Genomic DNA, 18890 nt, shown 5'->3' on the forward strand with positions numbered 1-18890 from the left:
TTGTAGTACATCATTTTTGTGGCGTATCAATTTTAATGGACAGTAGTGTATATCGACGCCACAATGGGAGACATGCGCGCAGGATGGGGATGAAATGATGTTGAAGACTGCACAACACCCAGTCCCTGAGCGGAGGAAATCCCCGACCCAGCTGGAATCAACCCTGGGCCCGTAGGATGGCAAACTGTCCACTCAGCTATCGGAGCGGACAGTACAGAGATATGTAAACAGCAAGGATACGGCGCTACCGTCGGCAACGCTTACGTAAGACGACAAGTGTCTGGCACAGTTGTTAGATCGGTTTCTGCTGCTACACTGGCAGGTTGTCAAGATTGAAGTGAGTTTGGACATTGTATTAAGTCGGTGCACGAGCGATGGGACACGTAATCTCCGAGGTAGCGATGAAGTGGTGATTTTTCCCGTACGACAATTTCACGAGTGTACCGTGCATATCAGGAATCCGGCGAAACATCAAATCTCCGATGTCACTGCGGCAGCAAAAAGATCCTGCAAGATCGAGACCAACGACGACTGAAGAGAAATTCTCAGCCTGACAGAATTGCAACTATTCGTCAAATTTCTGCAGATTTCAATGGACTGTTGACGACTGGAAACATGTTGCCTGGTCGGACGAGTCTCGTTTCAAATGGTATTGAGCAGATGGACACGTTCGAGTCTGGAGACAAAATCATGAATTCATGGACCCTGCATGTCAGCAGGGGACTATCGAAGCTGGTGGAGGCTCTGTAATGGTGTGGGGCGTGTGCAGCTGGAGCCGTATAGGACCCTTGACACGTCCAGATACATCTCTGACACCTGGTACTTACGTAAGGATCCTCTATATCACTTGCATCCATTTATGTCCATTGTGCATTCCGACGAACTTGGGCAGTGCCATCAGGACAATGCGACACCCCACACGTCCAGAATTGCTACACAGTGGCTCCAGGGACACCGCGCTGGCCACCAAACTCCCCAGAAATGAACATTATTGAACATGTCTGTGGTGCCTTGCAAGATGCTGTTCAGAAGAGAACTCCACCCCCTAGTAATCGTACTGATTTATGGACAGACCTGCAGGATTCGTGGCGTAAATTCCCTCCAGCACTACTTCAGACATTAGTCGAGTCCGTGCCATGTAGGGTTGCGGCACTTCTTTGTGCTCGCGGGGGCCCTACACGATATTAGGCAGGTGTACCCGTTTCATTGGCTCTTCGCTATAGATACTACTGAAATATCTCTTCCGTAATAATCGTTTCAGGACATAATATAACGGCAAATTCAAGAACGAAATGATAAGTTTATCATCAGAATACTGTTCTGGAATGCAACTGGGACCAACGCTATTCAGACAACGGTAATAAAGCAGTTGCACTGAGCTTCCTTTCAGCACAGTGTAACATTTAAGGCCATCACCAGGGAAACGCATTGAAAGGATGAATGAATACTGATTTGAATAAACTTGATTCTGTGAGGAGCAATGACTAAGAGTTAATTACTCTCTCCATAAGGAAGAATGACTCTAGTCATAGTGTGAGAATCTCATACGCTAAAAACTAGTACCCAGATGAAGAGAACAACACTCTACACAATCAATAATCACAGTTAGTTGAAGATTCTTCAGTTTAGTATCGTAAGGCACGAAATTTGCAAGATAAGCTCGCTTCACCGTACATAGGCGTTGGTTTTCCCATCCCTCCCCCGATACGACCCACTTGTATGGCGAATCTAGTGTCCACACACAGGTCACGTAGCAGCCTAATTGTTCACTGATCAGAATGTATGTTTTTGACAGTAATTTTTAATTTGTTGAAATCTTATACCTCAACAAAAAGTTCAGGAACTGAAGTTATGAAACCACTGGTTAACGTGTTTACACTCTTTTGTAATTAAGAGTAACTACGGGATCTATAGTGATACGTGGATATGAATCTAAGATAGCAATGTGGTGCATATGAAACTATAAATTTTGGTCATGACGTATTACTTCACTCATTCATTACTACTGCTACTACCACTCTCCTAATTACTCTTAAGCAATAGTCCACTCACCTGTGCTGGTGGTACAGAATGGAATTATCAGCAGATCTGAGAGACCAACTCCGCCCGAGGTCACAACGCTAACGTAGGCCTCGTAGCAGTGGCTGGGCGTGAGGCCTGAGAAGTTGACACTCTGGATGTTTTCGGGAACTGTCCCCTGTCGCATAACGTCTGCCGTGCTATTCTCGACGAGCGAATAAGAGTAGCCGTAAATATAGCCATTAAGAGCAGAGCAGTCTTCAGGGGGCTTCCAATTTACCGAAACGCTTGTATTCGTTACGGCAAGTATCGGGTTTTCAGCAGCAGATGGTTTCACACGCGGTGCTGAAACAGGCGAAGAACTTAAAACAACAACGCTCAGACAACCAGTGAAAATTAGTACTGTATTCTACAATGGTAATGTAGCTTATAATGAAGTGCTGCTTAAGCATTCGACACATGTTTGAAGGGGACCTGGACCTGAAATGACTAAAATTTTCGAAAACATTTTTTGTCGCCAATTGAAAGACAGTTTTATCCCGTTTCAAAAAACGTATTTTTTTAAATCTACATTTCAGTTGTTGATTTGGTCTTAAACGCTCTATGACCAAATGTCTGCAAACCAGCCACGCTGATGCAATAGGCAAGGAATATCACCATAAACATTCCTTGCCTGCCACGGTCATAGAAAGAATAAGGCCAACATACAGGGACCCTGCAGAAAGAATAAAGCCAACATACAGGGACCTTGCAGACACAAAATCACTTAGTAAATGTCTACATGGCCGTACACAAAACCTCAGTTTCAACAGCTGTGTGTGGCAACGAGTATCAAAAACAGTGTTTGTTGGATGGACAGTACTCAAAGTGGGTGTGATGGATGCTGTCATCTGTTTCAATGATGGTGTAATCAGCAGGACAAAAGTAGTGGACAAATTACGCATGCAGCTGGGAAATAATATAATAGCTGCTCTGACTACTATAGATCGTCAGTGACTAGTTGAAGCTGAAAGGACTGTGGAAGCCACCACTAAGGAGTCCAGAGTAAGCAAAAGGCTCCTGAAGAAGTCTACAGAGGATAAAGAAGCAGCTGGCGAGCAAGATTATGCTCCTGGAATGTTCTGAAATAGCCATACGATGAGTCAAAACCGTTGTGAACATTCTTTTCTCATTTTCTCGTAACTACATTTTCAGAACATTAGGTACATATAACTTCATAGTCATTTTATCCATGTTCACCAAATTTCTCTCAAGTAAAGACTGGGATATTACCTTTGAATTATGCCTAACATATCGCAGAAATGATCTATGTTTGTCATTCTGTATCTAATTTTAGCGGTATCTTTTTGACAAAATAGTAATGTGATATAATAAGGATTTTTCTAATTCCTCAGATACACTCCAGACTACAAAACGAGAGGCATAATGTGTTCCTATGAATGTTGACAGTAGCCCGCCACAGTTTGAATGCTATTAGACTGATGATGGACCAAAAAATGGTACCAGAGTGGGAATGTGTATTATAAAAGGATGCGTTAGACCAAATACTGTAATTCTTAAACTATAACAGATATTTCAATAAGTTTCCCTTTACAGCTTGAATTAATTTCATTCATTGTCGGTAAAAAAACCACAACTTCCTCCGCACTGTAGGTCAAGAGTAATGTGCACTGAGAACGGGCTAAAGAAATGCACCCCGTTCGCGTCCAGGTCCCCTTAAGTGAATTCACTTTCGACGAAATGAATCTGAGGTAAATTTTAACAAATAAATGCGATAGCAAACCTTTCATCGCCTGTAACCTGAAATAAAACCTCCCAGCAAAATTAGTGTGTTCAGTAAACCCTCCAAAAGTAATTATCTTATCTGTGAAAAATTTTTCAGTATGTTGGGGCAACTTAGAAAACGTTCTTTAGCTCTTAAGTGGAAAAAAGCTCAGGTAAAACGTAGCACTGTAAATGTAATTTCTTATGTTACACTCAGGAAAAACTCTTTTTAATCTTCCAATCTTAGGTAAACAATCGGCTACAGGGTGTTGCTAGGAGAGCGTGCAACAATTTAACAGGACACTGAGGATCCTCTACTGAACAATTTGAGATTGGTAACCTGGGATCGGAGAAGCCAGCTTAAAGAGATGTGGAAGCAGACTTGTCTGCCGCTTTGTCAACCATTACTGTTTTCCAGATTAATTTCATCTGGTCCCATTAATGGCCACCCGTACTTGAGGTTCGTGCAGAGGTCCACCTGAGTTGTTGGAGAACATACGATTGGTGGTTCGTGGGAGGATGTGGACACAACATGACGGCGCACCGCCTCACTTCAGTGTGGATGCCGGCAACCATCTCATTGCAGGAGGTCGTATTCCATGGCCGGCGAGGTCACCTGACCTGAATACCGCTGATTATTTCCTATTGTGATGAGACCCCAGTGGAAACAGGGGTGGAATTAGTTGCCAGAATTGTAGTTACCTGTGATGTGATTCGAAACACCCCAAGGATATTTGTTCGCCGATGTCATGCTTGAATTGAGGTTGACGGCCATCAGTTTCTGCACATTTTGTAAGATACAAGACAAATGATATGTTCATTGTGTCAATGATGGTATTTCCAGTTAACTGTGACTAATGTAAATAAAAAAGTATACAGTAATGTGTTTTTATTCCCATTATGTCCTTAAGCTGGCTTCTCTGACCCCAGAATTCTCTACCTCATATTGTTCTCTTACACAACCACCCCCTGTATTTGTCATTTTAAAGTGACAAATATTCTTACTGCGGAATACATTCAGTTTCCTTTAATAAAATTTCGTAATTATTTTCGCATTATTTAAGGGCAGTAGCAACGTGCTATCCCGACACTGTTAAATTTAGTGACTTGGCTTCCCTGTATTTCAGGAAGCACTGTAGCCATTGACGTGAAACTTTCACAGGACATTAAACTGTATGTTCTGAGTCTACTCAACTTCAACAATTGCTTTTCAGCCACTGCTTTCGGAAATACAGTTTTTAATTACACAGTTAAAATTTTGTGTACTTTTTTGTTTATTATCCTAAATAAATTTAATTTTACATAACATTATGTTCTTCTTTAAGTTCAGTAGACTCAGGATATATCTGCTATTACTCCCTGAAAATTTCAATATTCTACTCGAAATGGTTTCTGAGATTTAAGGGAAAATGCAACACAAAATGTAATTCTTCAGGAATGGCTTATAAAGTTTGAAAATACTGTAACTCACTTGATATATGCTTTATCTTTTCATTTTTAGTCGCTCAGAAGCACCATGCACCATACTGTATATCATCCTCTTGATCTTTTTCCAAGTTTCATCTTCTTTTCTTCTTTCTGGATTCCTTAGTGGCCAACTGTGGTGCATATTCTGCTTTATCAGTGCGAACCTTATCCATCCGTTCAAGTTCTCTGAGGCAGTTTACTCCAGGATTAATTCCCATATGCTGTACCACTTTCATCCTACCAATGATGCCATCATTAAAAGCAATAACAGCATCACTGACCCCCCACATTAGTGTCTTCATTCCACTGTATCTGGAGCAAGACTATGACAGAGAGTTCTGTAACGCACAACGTTAATTCAAGAACTACTTCACACCGACACTTCACGTATACTGTGAGTGGAGCCCTGATTATTGAACTCAAGGACATTTTCAGGACACTATAGTCTTGTCCCTGCCATCCTGACATGTACACCTTGACTAGTTCCACATTACTCAACAAACTCCTTCTTCATTTGATTTAGGGACCACGATGAATGAACGAAAAAACGAACGATTCGAATATTACGCCCAGCATGAGCAATTATGATAGCTTATAAAATGTTGTCAGCAGACAGCGTATAATCAGCGATAGCTGACTGCAGGTACACTGAAGCGCCAAAGAAACTGGTACAGGCATGTGTATTCAAATATAGAGACGTGAAAACAGGCAGAATACGACACTGCGGTCGGCAACGCCTATATAAGCCAACAAGTGCCTGGCGCAGTTGTCAGATCGGTTACTGCTCCTGCAGTGGGTGGTTATCAGGATTTAAGTGACTGAACATGGCGTTATAGTCGACACTCGAGTGATGGGACACAGCGTCTCCGAGGTAGCGATGAAGTGGGGATTTTTCCTGTAGGACCATTTCAAGAGTGTACCGTGAATATCAGGAATCCGATAACACATCAAATCTGCTAAATCGCTGCGGCCGGAAATAGATCCTGCAACGACGACTGAAGAGAATCGTCCAACGTGACAACGGGCAACCCTTCCAGAAATTGCTGCAGTTTTCAGTGTTGGAACATCAACAAATGTCAGCATGAGAACCATTCGACGAAACATCATCAATATGAGATTTTGGAGCCGAAGTCCCACTTGTGTACCGTTCATGTCTGCACGACACAAAGGATTTCGTCTCGCCCGTGCCCATCAACACCGAGATTGGACTGTTGATGACTGGAAACATGTTGCCAAGTCGGACGAGTCTTGTCTGAATTACGGGTATGAAGACAACAGCATGAATCCATGGACCCTACATGTCAGCAGAGGACTTTGAAACTGGTGTAGGTTTTGTAATGATGTGGGGCATGTGAAGTTGGAGTGATATGGTACTCCTCATACGTCTAGATATGACTCTGACAGGTGAAACGTACGTAAGCATCCTGTCTGGTCATCTGCATCCATTCATGTCCATTGTGCATTCCGACGGACTTGGGCAATTCCTGCAAGACAATACGACACCCCACTCGTCCAGATTTGCTACAGAGTGGCTCTAGGAACACTCTTTTGAGTTTAAACACTTCCGCTTTACACCAAACATCCCAGATACGATCATTATTGGGCATATCTGGGCTGCCGTGCAACATGCTGTTCAGAAGAGATCTCCACCCCCTCGTACTCTTACGGATTTTTGGACAGCCCTGCAGGATTCATGGTGTCAGGTCCCTCTGGCGCTACTTCAGACATTAGTCCAGTGCGAGCCAGGTCGTGTTGCGGCACTTCTGCGCGCTGATGGGGGTTCTACGCGACATAAGGCAGCTGTATCAGTGTCTTCGGCTTTTCAGTGTAGCTCAAAGCTAGAAATAATGAACTCAAGAGAAAGTCCAAAAAAATAGTAGAAAACTGAATAATAAGAAAATATATAATCCTCTTATATTGATTTTGTGTTGAAGAATTTTTTTAAATTTTATCTCTGCGTGTTGAGTGATGTTGCACCACTATCGAGTTCAAAAATCTGTAAAAGCCTTGAGATGACCCTTTCTATGACCTGGCCAAAATTTCATGCTGTTTCGTGTCTCTTCTAGTGCAGGAAACGACATTTCTGACCAATGAACTGGGGTACACTGTAGAAGTAAAACCAAACTAATCTACTGCATAAACATGCCACGTGTTTCGCTTCTGCTACAATCGTCCACAGTCTGGTCTGTGCACAGAATAAAGGTGTATTTCGAAGCTGACCGACATTTGCATTTTGACGTGGGGTGAAATGTCCTGCTTGTGACATATATCGGTCAGGTATACAAGAGTCACGTACGTGCTGTACCGGTGAGGAAGGAAAGCGCTGTCGAAGATTGTGCTCCTGGGTGTTCAACAGTTGGATAGGGGTGTGTTTGGGGATGCGGAGGATATAATATTACAAAATGCACTTTACTAGTGGTGTTCAAAAATTCGCTTCTTTCTTCACTACAGGGTGCTACCTAAACCACCCTTTAAACAAAGCGAATGAAACAATTTATTGGAAACAGCATGACAAACAAAGAATGTAAACTACACAGCAGATGCTATGACTGCAGGATTTCCGATCACTTTCAACAATGTAATATCAGAACAGTCTAAACCTGTGACTTTCTAGAATTACAATAATTACTACAAATACATGAGAGTTCTGCATTGTGTTCCATCTTCCATGAATGCAAGTATCTCCATTTCCTCTCTCCTAGCCCCATTCCAGCGTCTGTGGACAACAATGAGTCTGTCCACTTCGATTTTTCATATTCCTTTTTCCGTTCTCCTGATTAATCACAAAGCTTGTAGACTATACATGGTGTGGCAGGTATAGCGGCATATATTTCTATTGGTGGCTGAGGACAGTGCGCTAAACCACGTTACATCAGTATTTTCGTCACTGGGATACTAACCGTTACAGTCATTACAAGTCGTCTGTTTTGTGTTTGTGTAGTAGCTCCAACTACATGTGGCAAGAGCAATCCATTAATGCTCATTCTTCCCTAGACAATAGGTCAGGCGTCCAAGCCTGGACAGTCGGACGCAAAACGGATAGTCTATACTGACAGGTGTAGTCCACTTCATAGTGCAGCTGCGATCGTGCAGAAAGCGTTAGGTCCTAGAGTTTGTGACGTGTTTGTGGGACGACTGTTCTACACACAGAAATAACAATCAACACACTCATGTCTGACCACATTAAGGTATCACATACCAAAAATATCAAATATCTGCAGTTATACCCGTTACAATGAAAGGTTTCCTCTGTCACACTTGTTATAATATGGATGTAAATATTTGCATTAAACTGTCTAATATAATAAAATGAAACACTAATGCTGGTTGGTCTGAGAAATGTTATTTAGGAAATACAAAATTTAGAAATTTTCCATTAAAAAGATATTACATTTGATGCTCTGACTGTATTTATGACTCCATTAATTATACCTAAAATTCAAACCTCTTCATACCTGCATGTGCTGTTGAAGCATTGATAGCATAACTCCACGATGTGAGACCAGCAGGGGATAATGAAGTTATTTCTATTTGGTACAGAGCATGTGGCTGCAGGTGATCAAGTACAGCTGAAGTTGTTGATACTTCAACAACTCCAGACGATCTGGCGCAGTCAATGCCTTCACATGCCAGTAGATAAGCACACTGAAAACGGTGAATGAAATCTTGTTATGCACCAAATTGTACAATAAAAGTTTGTTTATACATACTAAATAAATATTATGTTGCTTACAGCTCCATTAATTTTGAACATTACACACTCTATTTTCAACAGTGGTACAATGTGTCATAGTTAATTTTGAACCTCAGTTTATGTAAGAACGTTGTAGTTTGATAGGAGTGACTGCTGCAGTGAACTTTGAGACCATAGATGTGAGTGACGCATCTTAACATAAGCAGGGTTGAGAAAAATTTCCAGACTTTAACAACAACAGCAGGAGAAAATACTTGAATGTTACTGGCAGATGATGTAAACCTTAAATCGACATAGAAACTGTTATATCCATATGAAACTGTCCACATCCGTTAGATAGGTACACTTAATCAGGTTGTTTTTGTTTCGTTCCTCATATTTCATAGAAGCCAACATAAAAGACTACATTCAGAGAATAAGTCAAGGGACGCCTTAACAAAACAGAGGCAGCTGTTAAAATCTAAATCACTACACCTTTATTTAGAATAATACTCTAGTATATTATTGTATAGTGTATGTGTCTACAAAGAATAAAAAAAAAACTCCGTCTTCAAGCCACAAGTGGTCCACCGGGACCCTTCGACCGCCGTGTCATCCTCAGTTGAGGATGGGGATAGGAGGGGCGCATGGTCAGCACACCGCTCTCCCAGTCGTTATGATGGTTTTCTTTGACCGGAGCCGCTACTATTCGGTTTTCACATACTAATAACAAGAACACTGCTACTGTGAGTTTTGCTTTTGATCTGTCATTGATAGCTTAACATCTTCTTTATCACAATGATAAATGTCATAGAACAAAACTGAGAAATTGCATGAAGAATTTTGTGGTACACAGTATCAATTTGGAATAACTGTATTTACATTCGGTGGCAGTAGTTGAGTATGACATCAGATGATGAATAGCATTATTGTACATGTTCAGTGACAGTCATGAGATGAGTAGCTTGAATCTAGCAGTAGTAACATTTTGATTGATCAAATTAGGCATTACTTGGCGGATGAACCTCAGTAACAGAGAAGAAAACTTTATTTAATTTTATGTGAGGTGATAATGGTTTTGATGGAAGAAAATGTAGTTATTTCTAGAAAATTGAGCAGAAGGCTACATGGAAAGAAGAGACAGGTGGAATGCTGAAAACAATATTTGATGTAAGCAATATCTGGTGACTACTGCAATAAAAGAGATTTTATAAAAATATTACATTAACCATCACCTTTCAGGTTGCAGTTGCATGTGGTCTTTGCTGTTACGCTTTTTGCTGACCCTGTCATGGGCACATAGTCTATGGCATCTCACTTCATGTAACTGGAACAATGGCAGACTGCGGCCTCTGACTTCAGACTTTGTGACTCCTAGCAAACTGCATTTTTTGAAGTTGGTGACTGTCCTGATAGTTTTCCCCTTCTACCAAAACCACCTCATGGATTCAATTCAGACAGATCAGAGTCACCTTGTTGCGTCAATCAATAGCCCAAATTATATTATATGAACAGTTATCCTAGTTCCTAAATCACAGTTTATATATTGATTATGAGGTTAATTCTACCCAGCTCCACTGTACCTTCACTTCTAGCCTCTTGAAGCTCATGATCGGGTTCGCCACAATGGAAGATACTTCTTCCATCTACCAACTGTATACTGGTTTTATTGGAGCTTTTTGTTTAAGAAAATTGGTACTTCTAATAAACTGAGCAGGAAGAAACAGCTAAGAAGAGACAAGAGTAATGATGAATATTCGATGTTCAATAGTAAGTCATTTATGTAAACAAAACGAGGCTGGGTCCAACATTGAAACTTATGGTACACCTTATGAAATATCTCCGTATTTACATTAGAAGCTTGCAACATTCTCTTCTTTGAGGTGTTTCGTTCCTATTTTTGGTCTCCTGTTTTTAATATATAACTTGACTCGGCACACAGGGCTGTATCTGATGACATAGTACAGTGGGTTCATTAACAACATTTTGTGATCAGTGGCAACGTATGCGTTTAATAAATTTAGTAAAATCCCAACAGTTTTCCTTTTGTGTTAGTAACACCTGTGGGATGCTGTATGGGTTCATATACAGGGTGAACGTTAATAAAGCCGACAAACTGTAGGGACGTATTCCTGACTGGAAAAAGGGGAGAAAAGTCCTTTTTACATGTGTCCAGAAAGGCATCATTGCTATCGTAGATGGCGCTGACAAATGGCAGTTCCTCTGACCACGTTCCGTGTGTTCCTTTTGTGTTGTAGGCTGTGTGATTGACGCAGCGCAATGAAAGGGGCAGAATGGACCGGTATTCATGTCGGAAAACAAGGCGAGATCGAGTTTGTTTACAACCAACAGATGGAAACGGCCTAGAGGCAGCACAGCTACAACTAAACAAGTACCCTCACAGACATACACCTCATTACACATCACTTGAGGTCCTTTTCGAATATTTGTGTGACAATGGGTCCTTCCAGACACCAGATTTGGAGGACTGGCTTCTACAGCATATTGAGACGATTCCTAGAACAAGTTCCAGGGAAGTGGTCCACCAACATGATGTAAGCCACAGTGTGTACTGCATGACAACCATTAACATCCCTATCACAGGCAGTCCCACGGAGGCCACTTTGAAAATTCTTGTGACAAGGTTACGATACATCTCTGTACTGTGGTTCAGGACGATCTGTTGTCATTTCATTAACACTGTCCATTTCTGGACACATGTTCACAGGATATTTTTAACTCCATTTCCAGTTGGAAAATTCGTCCCTACAGTCTGTCGGTTTTAGTAATGTTCGCCCTATATGGTAATATGTGTGGATTTATTCTTCCTGAACCCACGGAGAGAATCTGCTATAATTTGATTTTTCTCCAAAAAATCAGTCAATTCTCGATTGAATAATCTTCAGTGAAGTGTACAAAACTGTACTTAACGAATGATATAGGTCTTCAACTTTGAGCATTCTTTTTCACATTTCTCTTAGTGCAATAATTCTTGCTACTTGCAGGAAGAAAATGTACCTGTCATTAGAGATTAATTTAACATATTATATTAGAGTGGTTCTTTATGGAAAACTCAACCATTTCATCAATTTCAGATGATGAACAGTTGCTTGGACTGGTGCTTAATATAATTCCACTATCATTATTTTTTTTATAGAATATGGAGGCTAAGGGAGATTTTATTATACTTTGTGTATTGTCTGAGGTGTTGCTGACATTTTGTAGAAGTTACTTCAAATGGCTCTGAGCACTATGGGACTTAACAGCTGAGGTCATCAGACCGCTAGACCTTAGAACTACTTAAACCTAACTAACCTAAGGACATCACACACACACCATGCCTGAGGCAGGATTCGAACCTGCGAACGTAGCGGTCACGCGCCTAGAACCGCTCAGCCACACTGGCCAGCTGTAATTACTCTACAGTACTGACATAGTAACTTATCGCATACCATATTACATTCACTTTATTTGTAGATACTATTTCATAGCAGTCACTGACTATTCATTAGAATTGTGTGATATACGTTTTGTGTATTTTTGACAAATTTCTTAATGTACCTCTCTGGGAACATGGTAAGGTTAAACATTTCCATACGAAATGTTAATTCCTGTTCTTATCTGTGACTTCCTTTTAGATTCATTTGATCTGATGTGCTTCTGAGTAAGAAGGAAAGTAATACGGAAATAACGCCAGAATTTATTTAAGAGAGGTCTCAGTATGTAGCCACTATCATCTACATTATATACTCCCCACTTTGTACTGATTGTAAATGGCTCGAAGTTCTTATACTTTCGCTGAAATTTTTACGATTTTTATATATTTCTTGTTGTATTTAAAATGGAAACATTTGAAGGTACATTCCTTGGGCATAATTGGTCTTTGTATTCTGCATACACAGGATCCATGGATTGCAAAAAACTGTTTGTAAGCATCTTGTCTAAAGTTGTTTTGGAACAGTTTTCCCACATTGTGAGAAATGTTACTGTTGCTTTCAAAATTAGTAAGATCAGTGAAGCAGTAGAAGTTCTGTAACTTCCCTTGTTGTTTTAATATCATCAATTAACGTAGCCACAGCACATTTTTTAATGTTAACAGTATTTCAGGACATTTCACAAATTTTTTAACGTTGCTACTTGGGGAACGCAAGCAATAATTGTTTTGAAGTCTAAAATTTTGATAGCAGATAAATCGCAATCTTTGTCTTGATTTAAATATCATAACTAACCGCATTTTCAATGTAATACATAGTGTTTTTGTAAATCGGCATTATTTTCACCTTTATGACTTTCTGTGCAATAACACACAGCTAATGTGTAGGTTGGTTTACTCAGGTAGCTGATTTGCACTGATTTTACTAATTGTTTACTAATGCATATAGCATTTATATTACTCAAGTCATTTGTAAATAACTGCTCAAAATTTGCAAGCTTACTAGCGATCAACTACACACTCTGTTTATATAGATAAAATTTTTTTATCTCTCTTTCTTGATGGTAGTTCATATTAACATTATTGTATAACTGATGCAGTACATTGGTTATCTGTGATAACTCCTTTATGGCATTCTCTTCTGGCATGTATCTGACCAGGAAACAAAATCAATCATAAAAGGTGGAACTTTCTTTATTATTGTGGAACCTCATGTCTTCTCTCATATAAGCCTATGAATTTTATATAACGTTTCGTATACAATTTATGCAGTGTGTGCTAGCTGGAAATGCTGAGTTTCTTTCTATGTCTATTCTACATTATGGGCTGGGGGTAAATGTTGACAATCTTATGATTCTTTTACTGCACTGTGGGCTGCTGGCAAACGAAGTGTTTCAAGTACACAGAATTCTAGTTACAAATGGAGACATCATTTTCACATTCCTTGTGTATCATATATTGCCTTCAAATTCTTATTTCTGTTATTGAATTGAGACTTTCTCGGCAAGTTCACTTTCTAAGTAATGTACTTTAACATGATGAGCCCACAACCAGAAGAAAATTCTGATGTTCCCAAGAAAGATCACTTGCATTGTTTCTCATGAATTGATTACTTTAGTAACAAGTAACTATTTGCACAATTTTATCGAAGAACGAAACTTGATAACTCTTCCATGCAACATACTTAACAGGACTGACAATGTGACAAATCAAAAAGTATTTACTCCAGTACCATGAGGAGACCAAGAATAAACTTGCAAACATTACGCACAATACACAAAAAAAGAGCAAAGATGAATAATTAACTCTCAACATTCCTCTTTAAATATTTTTCTTTCTACTTCTCCAATTAGTTTATAAGTCCCAGGCGTAAACAGTAGCCACATCAGCAAGCTGATGGGAGTTTCTAACATCTCTTAATTTGACAGTATTTTCAATGTGTCACTAAATGAACTTTCCTGCAAATTCGCTATGCTTCTGGCCTCTTGTCACCATACAATGTTCTATATTGGATTTAATCTGTAGAACATGAACTTCTTACGAGTTACTCTGTATTCAACATTTACGTGACAGCCTGTTTGATTCAAGCTTGAAATTCGAAGTCTTCTTGAAGACATAATCTACAACATACATCACTGATCAATGAGGCAGCGACTCAACATTTTGCTTAAGCTGTCAAACTTTTAACAAGGCTTTGCTTTTATGCATACCAGGTAGTGCGTCCCCATTGCATGGTGGGAAATCCATGGGCATTCAGTTGATATATTTGCTGGGGATGTCCCTGCAGTCGCGCTTATTCATCTGTGTCCTCGGTGGCTCAGATGGATAGAGCATCTGCCATGTAAGCAGGAGATCCCATGTTCGAGTCCCAGTCGGGGCACACATTTTCAGCTGACCACATCGAGGTAAATCAACAACACCTGTCGGCAGCTGAGGGTTTCAGTTAATCATCATTAATTTATTATTTTGTGTATTATCAGGATCACATTATCCTTAGTCTTCAGACTCTCTATTACATCAGACAGGATTTTCACTTTGATAATCAGAATATGCCTAGTCAAGCTGTGTTGATCCTCCATCAGATAATATGCCAGACCTTTTACTTCCTCCATTTAGAATCAGCAGGGGCTAGCTGTGTGAAGCTCCATTACAGATTATGACAAACTTTTTAGTTAATATTGCTAGTAAAAATATTTATCGCTAATTTTCCAGTGAATCAACATGGATTTATTATGAGTATTCAACGTATTAAGCTATTGAACAGCAAAACTGATATTCAGATGAGATATTATTGGGAGGCACCACAGACTGCCTATAGCTCTTTGATATGGTTTATTGGATTTTGATGGCTCTTCATAAGCAATATTTTCTTTATCTGTCACCATTCAGTGTTCTATATTGGTATTAAAATGTTGACCTCTGACTCTTAGTCCTATATTCGTATATTTAAATTGATTACAAAACCTTTCTATGACATTACTTTAATTTCTATTCGCAGATATGACTGAAATGTGCTGTTAAATGTAATTTCAAACTTTTGCTTCAACTTGTTCAACACTTCAGTGGTACTGACTGATAATCTCTCAATAACTAATCAACTATCAACAAACAAAAGGCTTCATGGTAATAGATACAACGATCATCAGCATAAGTATTTAAATTTCACAATGTCATCAAAAAATTTGAGACTTTCCCATTTCACAGTTTTGGAGCTTGTCTTATGCCATATGAACTGTTCTTCAGATTGCAAATTCTATTTTTACTGTTCATAAATCTATTAGGTTGATTCATGTAAATTACTATCTGCAGGTAAACGTATAAAAACGTTGTCTTAAAATCAGAACTTCTCGTTTTCGATTTATTTGTGACTGCTAGCCAAAGAACTAGTCCAAGTTATTTATTACATGCTACAGGATTGGAAGTTACTAAACTGTCCAGATTGTCCTCCAGCTCGAAAGATCTTTAAACTAGTTGGAGTTTGTAATGACTGTCTAGGTTTTGATGCAACATCCAGACACACATTTTACATTCATTGCACACTTAATGAAACTCTTAGATTTCCTACTTCATTACGCATTGTGTTATGATATTTTTTGAGGCATTTGAGGTAGAAATGTCAACAACTTCTCCTACCACTCTAAAGCTTGCATTTTTACTGTGTTGCACAAGATCCAGTTCATAGCCTTAATACCTGACAGGCATGCTAGTGCTTCATCAATTTAGTTTCAGTGAGGAGAATATATTTCGAGTGACATAATCAGAATGTTCAGTGCAATGTTCAGGAACATCATGGAGAGACTCACCAGACAACTGGTTTCCTTAAGTACGTAGTAATTTGCTCCTTGTTTGTCTCATTAAAATCTTAACTTCAGTGAGTTGCGATTGACCTTGAGTTCTTTTGTGAACTATTTTTTATAAGAGACAACAATGTCTCAGATAAATGGATCCTGTATAAAAGTGTCACAGTCATATCCAATAAACATTAATTTCTTTGACTTATGGTCGACCTTGCTTCATATGGAATGTTCAGTCAGTACTTGAAGGCACATTCAAAATTTCTCAACTTAGTAAGACCCATTTTACATGAAAACAAAAATGCTGTGAGACCTTTCCCAATTCTTGAACTCATTCCATTCTCATTTAGGTAAAGACTGGATATTTCACCGCTTCAGCCACAAATCCTAATTCACGTCATGGGCATGTATTGCTGATCATGCTGCCTCAATAATTTGGGCTTCGCCCTTTCAAGTTAATTAGTTAGTTAGTCAGTTATGTGTTCTGTGGAGCATTTTGCATGATAGACTGTAATGATGTGGAACAAATCATTTGGGGGTACATTCACATCACAAATTAATTTGTATATGTGGTTACATTATGAACATTATTAAGTTTTTTCTTTTTTACAAAAAGAAAAAAAGAGGAATATGGATATGAGTCAGTAATTCCTACCCACATTACAGTAATAGAAATTCTTCAACAGAATAGATAGAGTTGTCAAGGAGAAACTTTCTCAGTTCGTTTTCAATTTTATTTTGCTGTCTATCAGACATTTTATATCACTAGGTAAGTGATAAAAATTTTTGTTGCAACATGACACACCCCGTTATTGTCCTAAAGACATCCTTAATGAGGAGTAATGTCTTTTTTCATCTGGTGTTTTAATTATGATCAGCATTGTTCCTTTTGAAGTGTAGTTAATTATTTACACCAGAAGTCGTGAGGGAATAAATATACCTTGAAGTAGCAGTCAGAATGCCCTACTCCTTAAACAGATGTCTACAAGACATTCGAGAATTAGTACTACATATTGTTCTTAAAGCACGTTTTTCCGAAAATACACAGAAGTTGTCAGTTTACTGATATGTGGCTCCCCAGGATTTACAATAATTCCAGGTGCAAATATGGGTGATCTACGTTGTTTTAGGATTTCCAAAATGTGCTTTTCCCAATTTGAATTCACATCAATATTGACACCTAAGAATATTGAAATTTCCACCTTGTTTATTATATCCTCCCATGTGTTACTCTCATCTTTGGTATTGTAACCTCAGATCTGCAAAACGGAATATGTCTTCCCTTTAAAACTGAGGGTGAGACCATTCACAGGAAGACAGTAGATGATATTTCTAAGAACTTGCTTAAACATTTCTTCCATTTCTGTATGTATTCTTGGATTGATCAAAATACTAGTGTCATCTACAGAAAGAGCCAGTTCTACTTATTGTGAAGATCTGAAACTTCCTGGCAGATTAAAACTGCGTGCCAAACCAAGACTCAAATTCGAGACCTTTGCCTTTTGTGGGTAAGTGCTCTGACCTGTCTGTGAAAGACAGTCTCAGTCTGGTATACAGTTTTAACCTGCCAGGAAGTTTCATATCAGCCCACACACCATTGTGGAGTGAAATTTCATTCTTGAGGAGGAGGATCGTTTACATATATGTATAACAGTTATGGACCAAAGACTGAACCTTGGGGAACCTCATACGTGATTTCTACCTAGTCAGAAATATGTCCCCAAATTATATTGGTTGAATTACTAAGTACAAACTTCTGCTTTGTCTCTGTTAGATATGACATTAGCATTGGCTGGCTATATCATTAAGCCTATGTTGCTGTTGTTGTGGTCTTCAGACCAAATACTGGTCTGATGCATCTTTCCATGCTGCTCTATCATGTGCAAGCTTCTCCATCTCCCAGTACCTACTGCCACCTGCATCCTTCTGAATTTACTTAGTGTATTCATCTCTCGGTCCCCCTGTACGATTTTTACCCTCCATGCTTCACTCCAGTATCAAACTGCTGATCCCTTTGTGCCTCAGAACATGTCCTACCAACCGACCCCTTCTCCTAGTCAAGTTGTGCCACGAATTTCTCTTCTCCCGAATTTTATTCAGTAACTCCTCATTAGTTATGTGATCTACCCATCTAATCTTCATCATTCTTCTGTAGCACCACAATTTGGAAGCTTCTATTCTCTTCTAGTCTAAACTGTTTATCGTCCATGTTTCACTTCCATGCATGGCTACATTCCACGCAAATACTTTCAGAAGAGACTTCCTGACACTTAAATCTATACTCGATGATAACAAATTTCTTCAGAAACACTTTCTTTGCCATCACCGGACTACATTAAGCCTATGAAACATCAATTTATCTAGGATAATATGTGATTCACATAGTCATGTTAGTGTTGCTAAGGTCCGATACGATTCTAGAATGCATCATCATCTCAAAAATTCAGAAAAATGATGTCATCCTTAATGCTGAGGCATATACATGTTCGTCTTAATGTCAGTAACTTCCCATTTATCTAGAAGCTTCGTAGTGTGAGCATTCTTTGATTTCATGCTTGCTGTGTCTAATAAATACATAATCATTCCAGGCATTAATAGAATCAGTGATCCGTGGTCTAGGGGTAGCGTCTTTGATTCATAATCAAAACGTCTTCTGTCCCAGGTTCGATCCCTGCCACTGCCTAAATTTTGATAAATAATCGCCATTGGCGGCCGAAGACTTCCGGCATAAGAAGTCAGC

At 39.3% G+C, this 18890-nt stretch overlaps 1 protein-coding gene across 2 annotated transcripts in view; it reads right to left on the reverse strand.

Moving 5' to 3' along the window:
* Positions 1-18890, reverse strand: part of LOC124719995 — a 517761-nt gene that overhangs the window by 107667 nt on the left and 391204 nt on the right. For both annotated transcript variants that reach the window (XM_047245223.1, XM_047245222.1), the window contains exons 19-20: positions 8706-8895; positions 2053-2364 (exon numbers count right to left, since the gene is read on the reverse strand). In XM_047245223.1, coding sequence (XP_047101179.1) covers positions 2053-2364; positions 8706-8895 — 502 coding nt within the window. The remainder of the gene's footprint in view (positions 1-2052; positions 2365-8705; positions 8896-18890) is intronic.

Source organism: Schistocerca piceifrons, chromosome 11, assembly GCF_021461385.2.
Source record: "Schistocerca piceifrons isolate TAMUIC-IGC-003096 chromosome 11, iqSchPice1.1, whole genome shotgun sequence".
NCBI lineage: Eukaryota > Metazoa > Arthropoda > Insecta > Orthoptera > Acrididae > Schistocerca > Schistocerca piceifrons.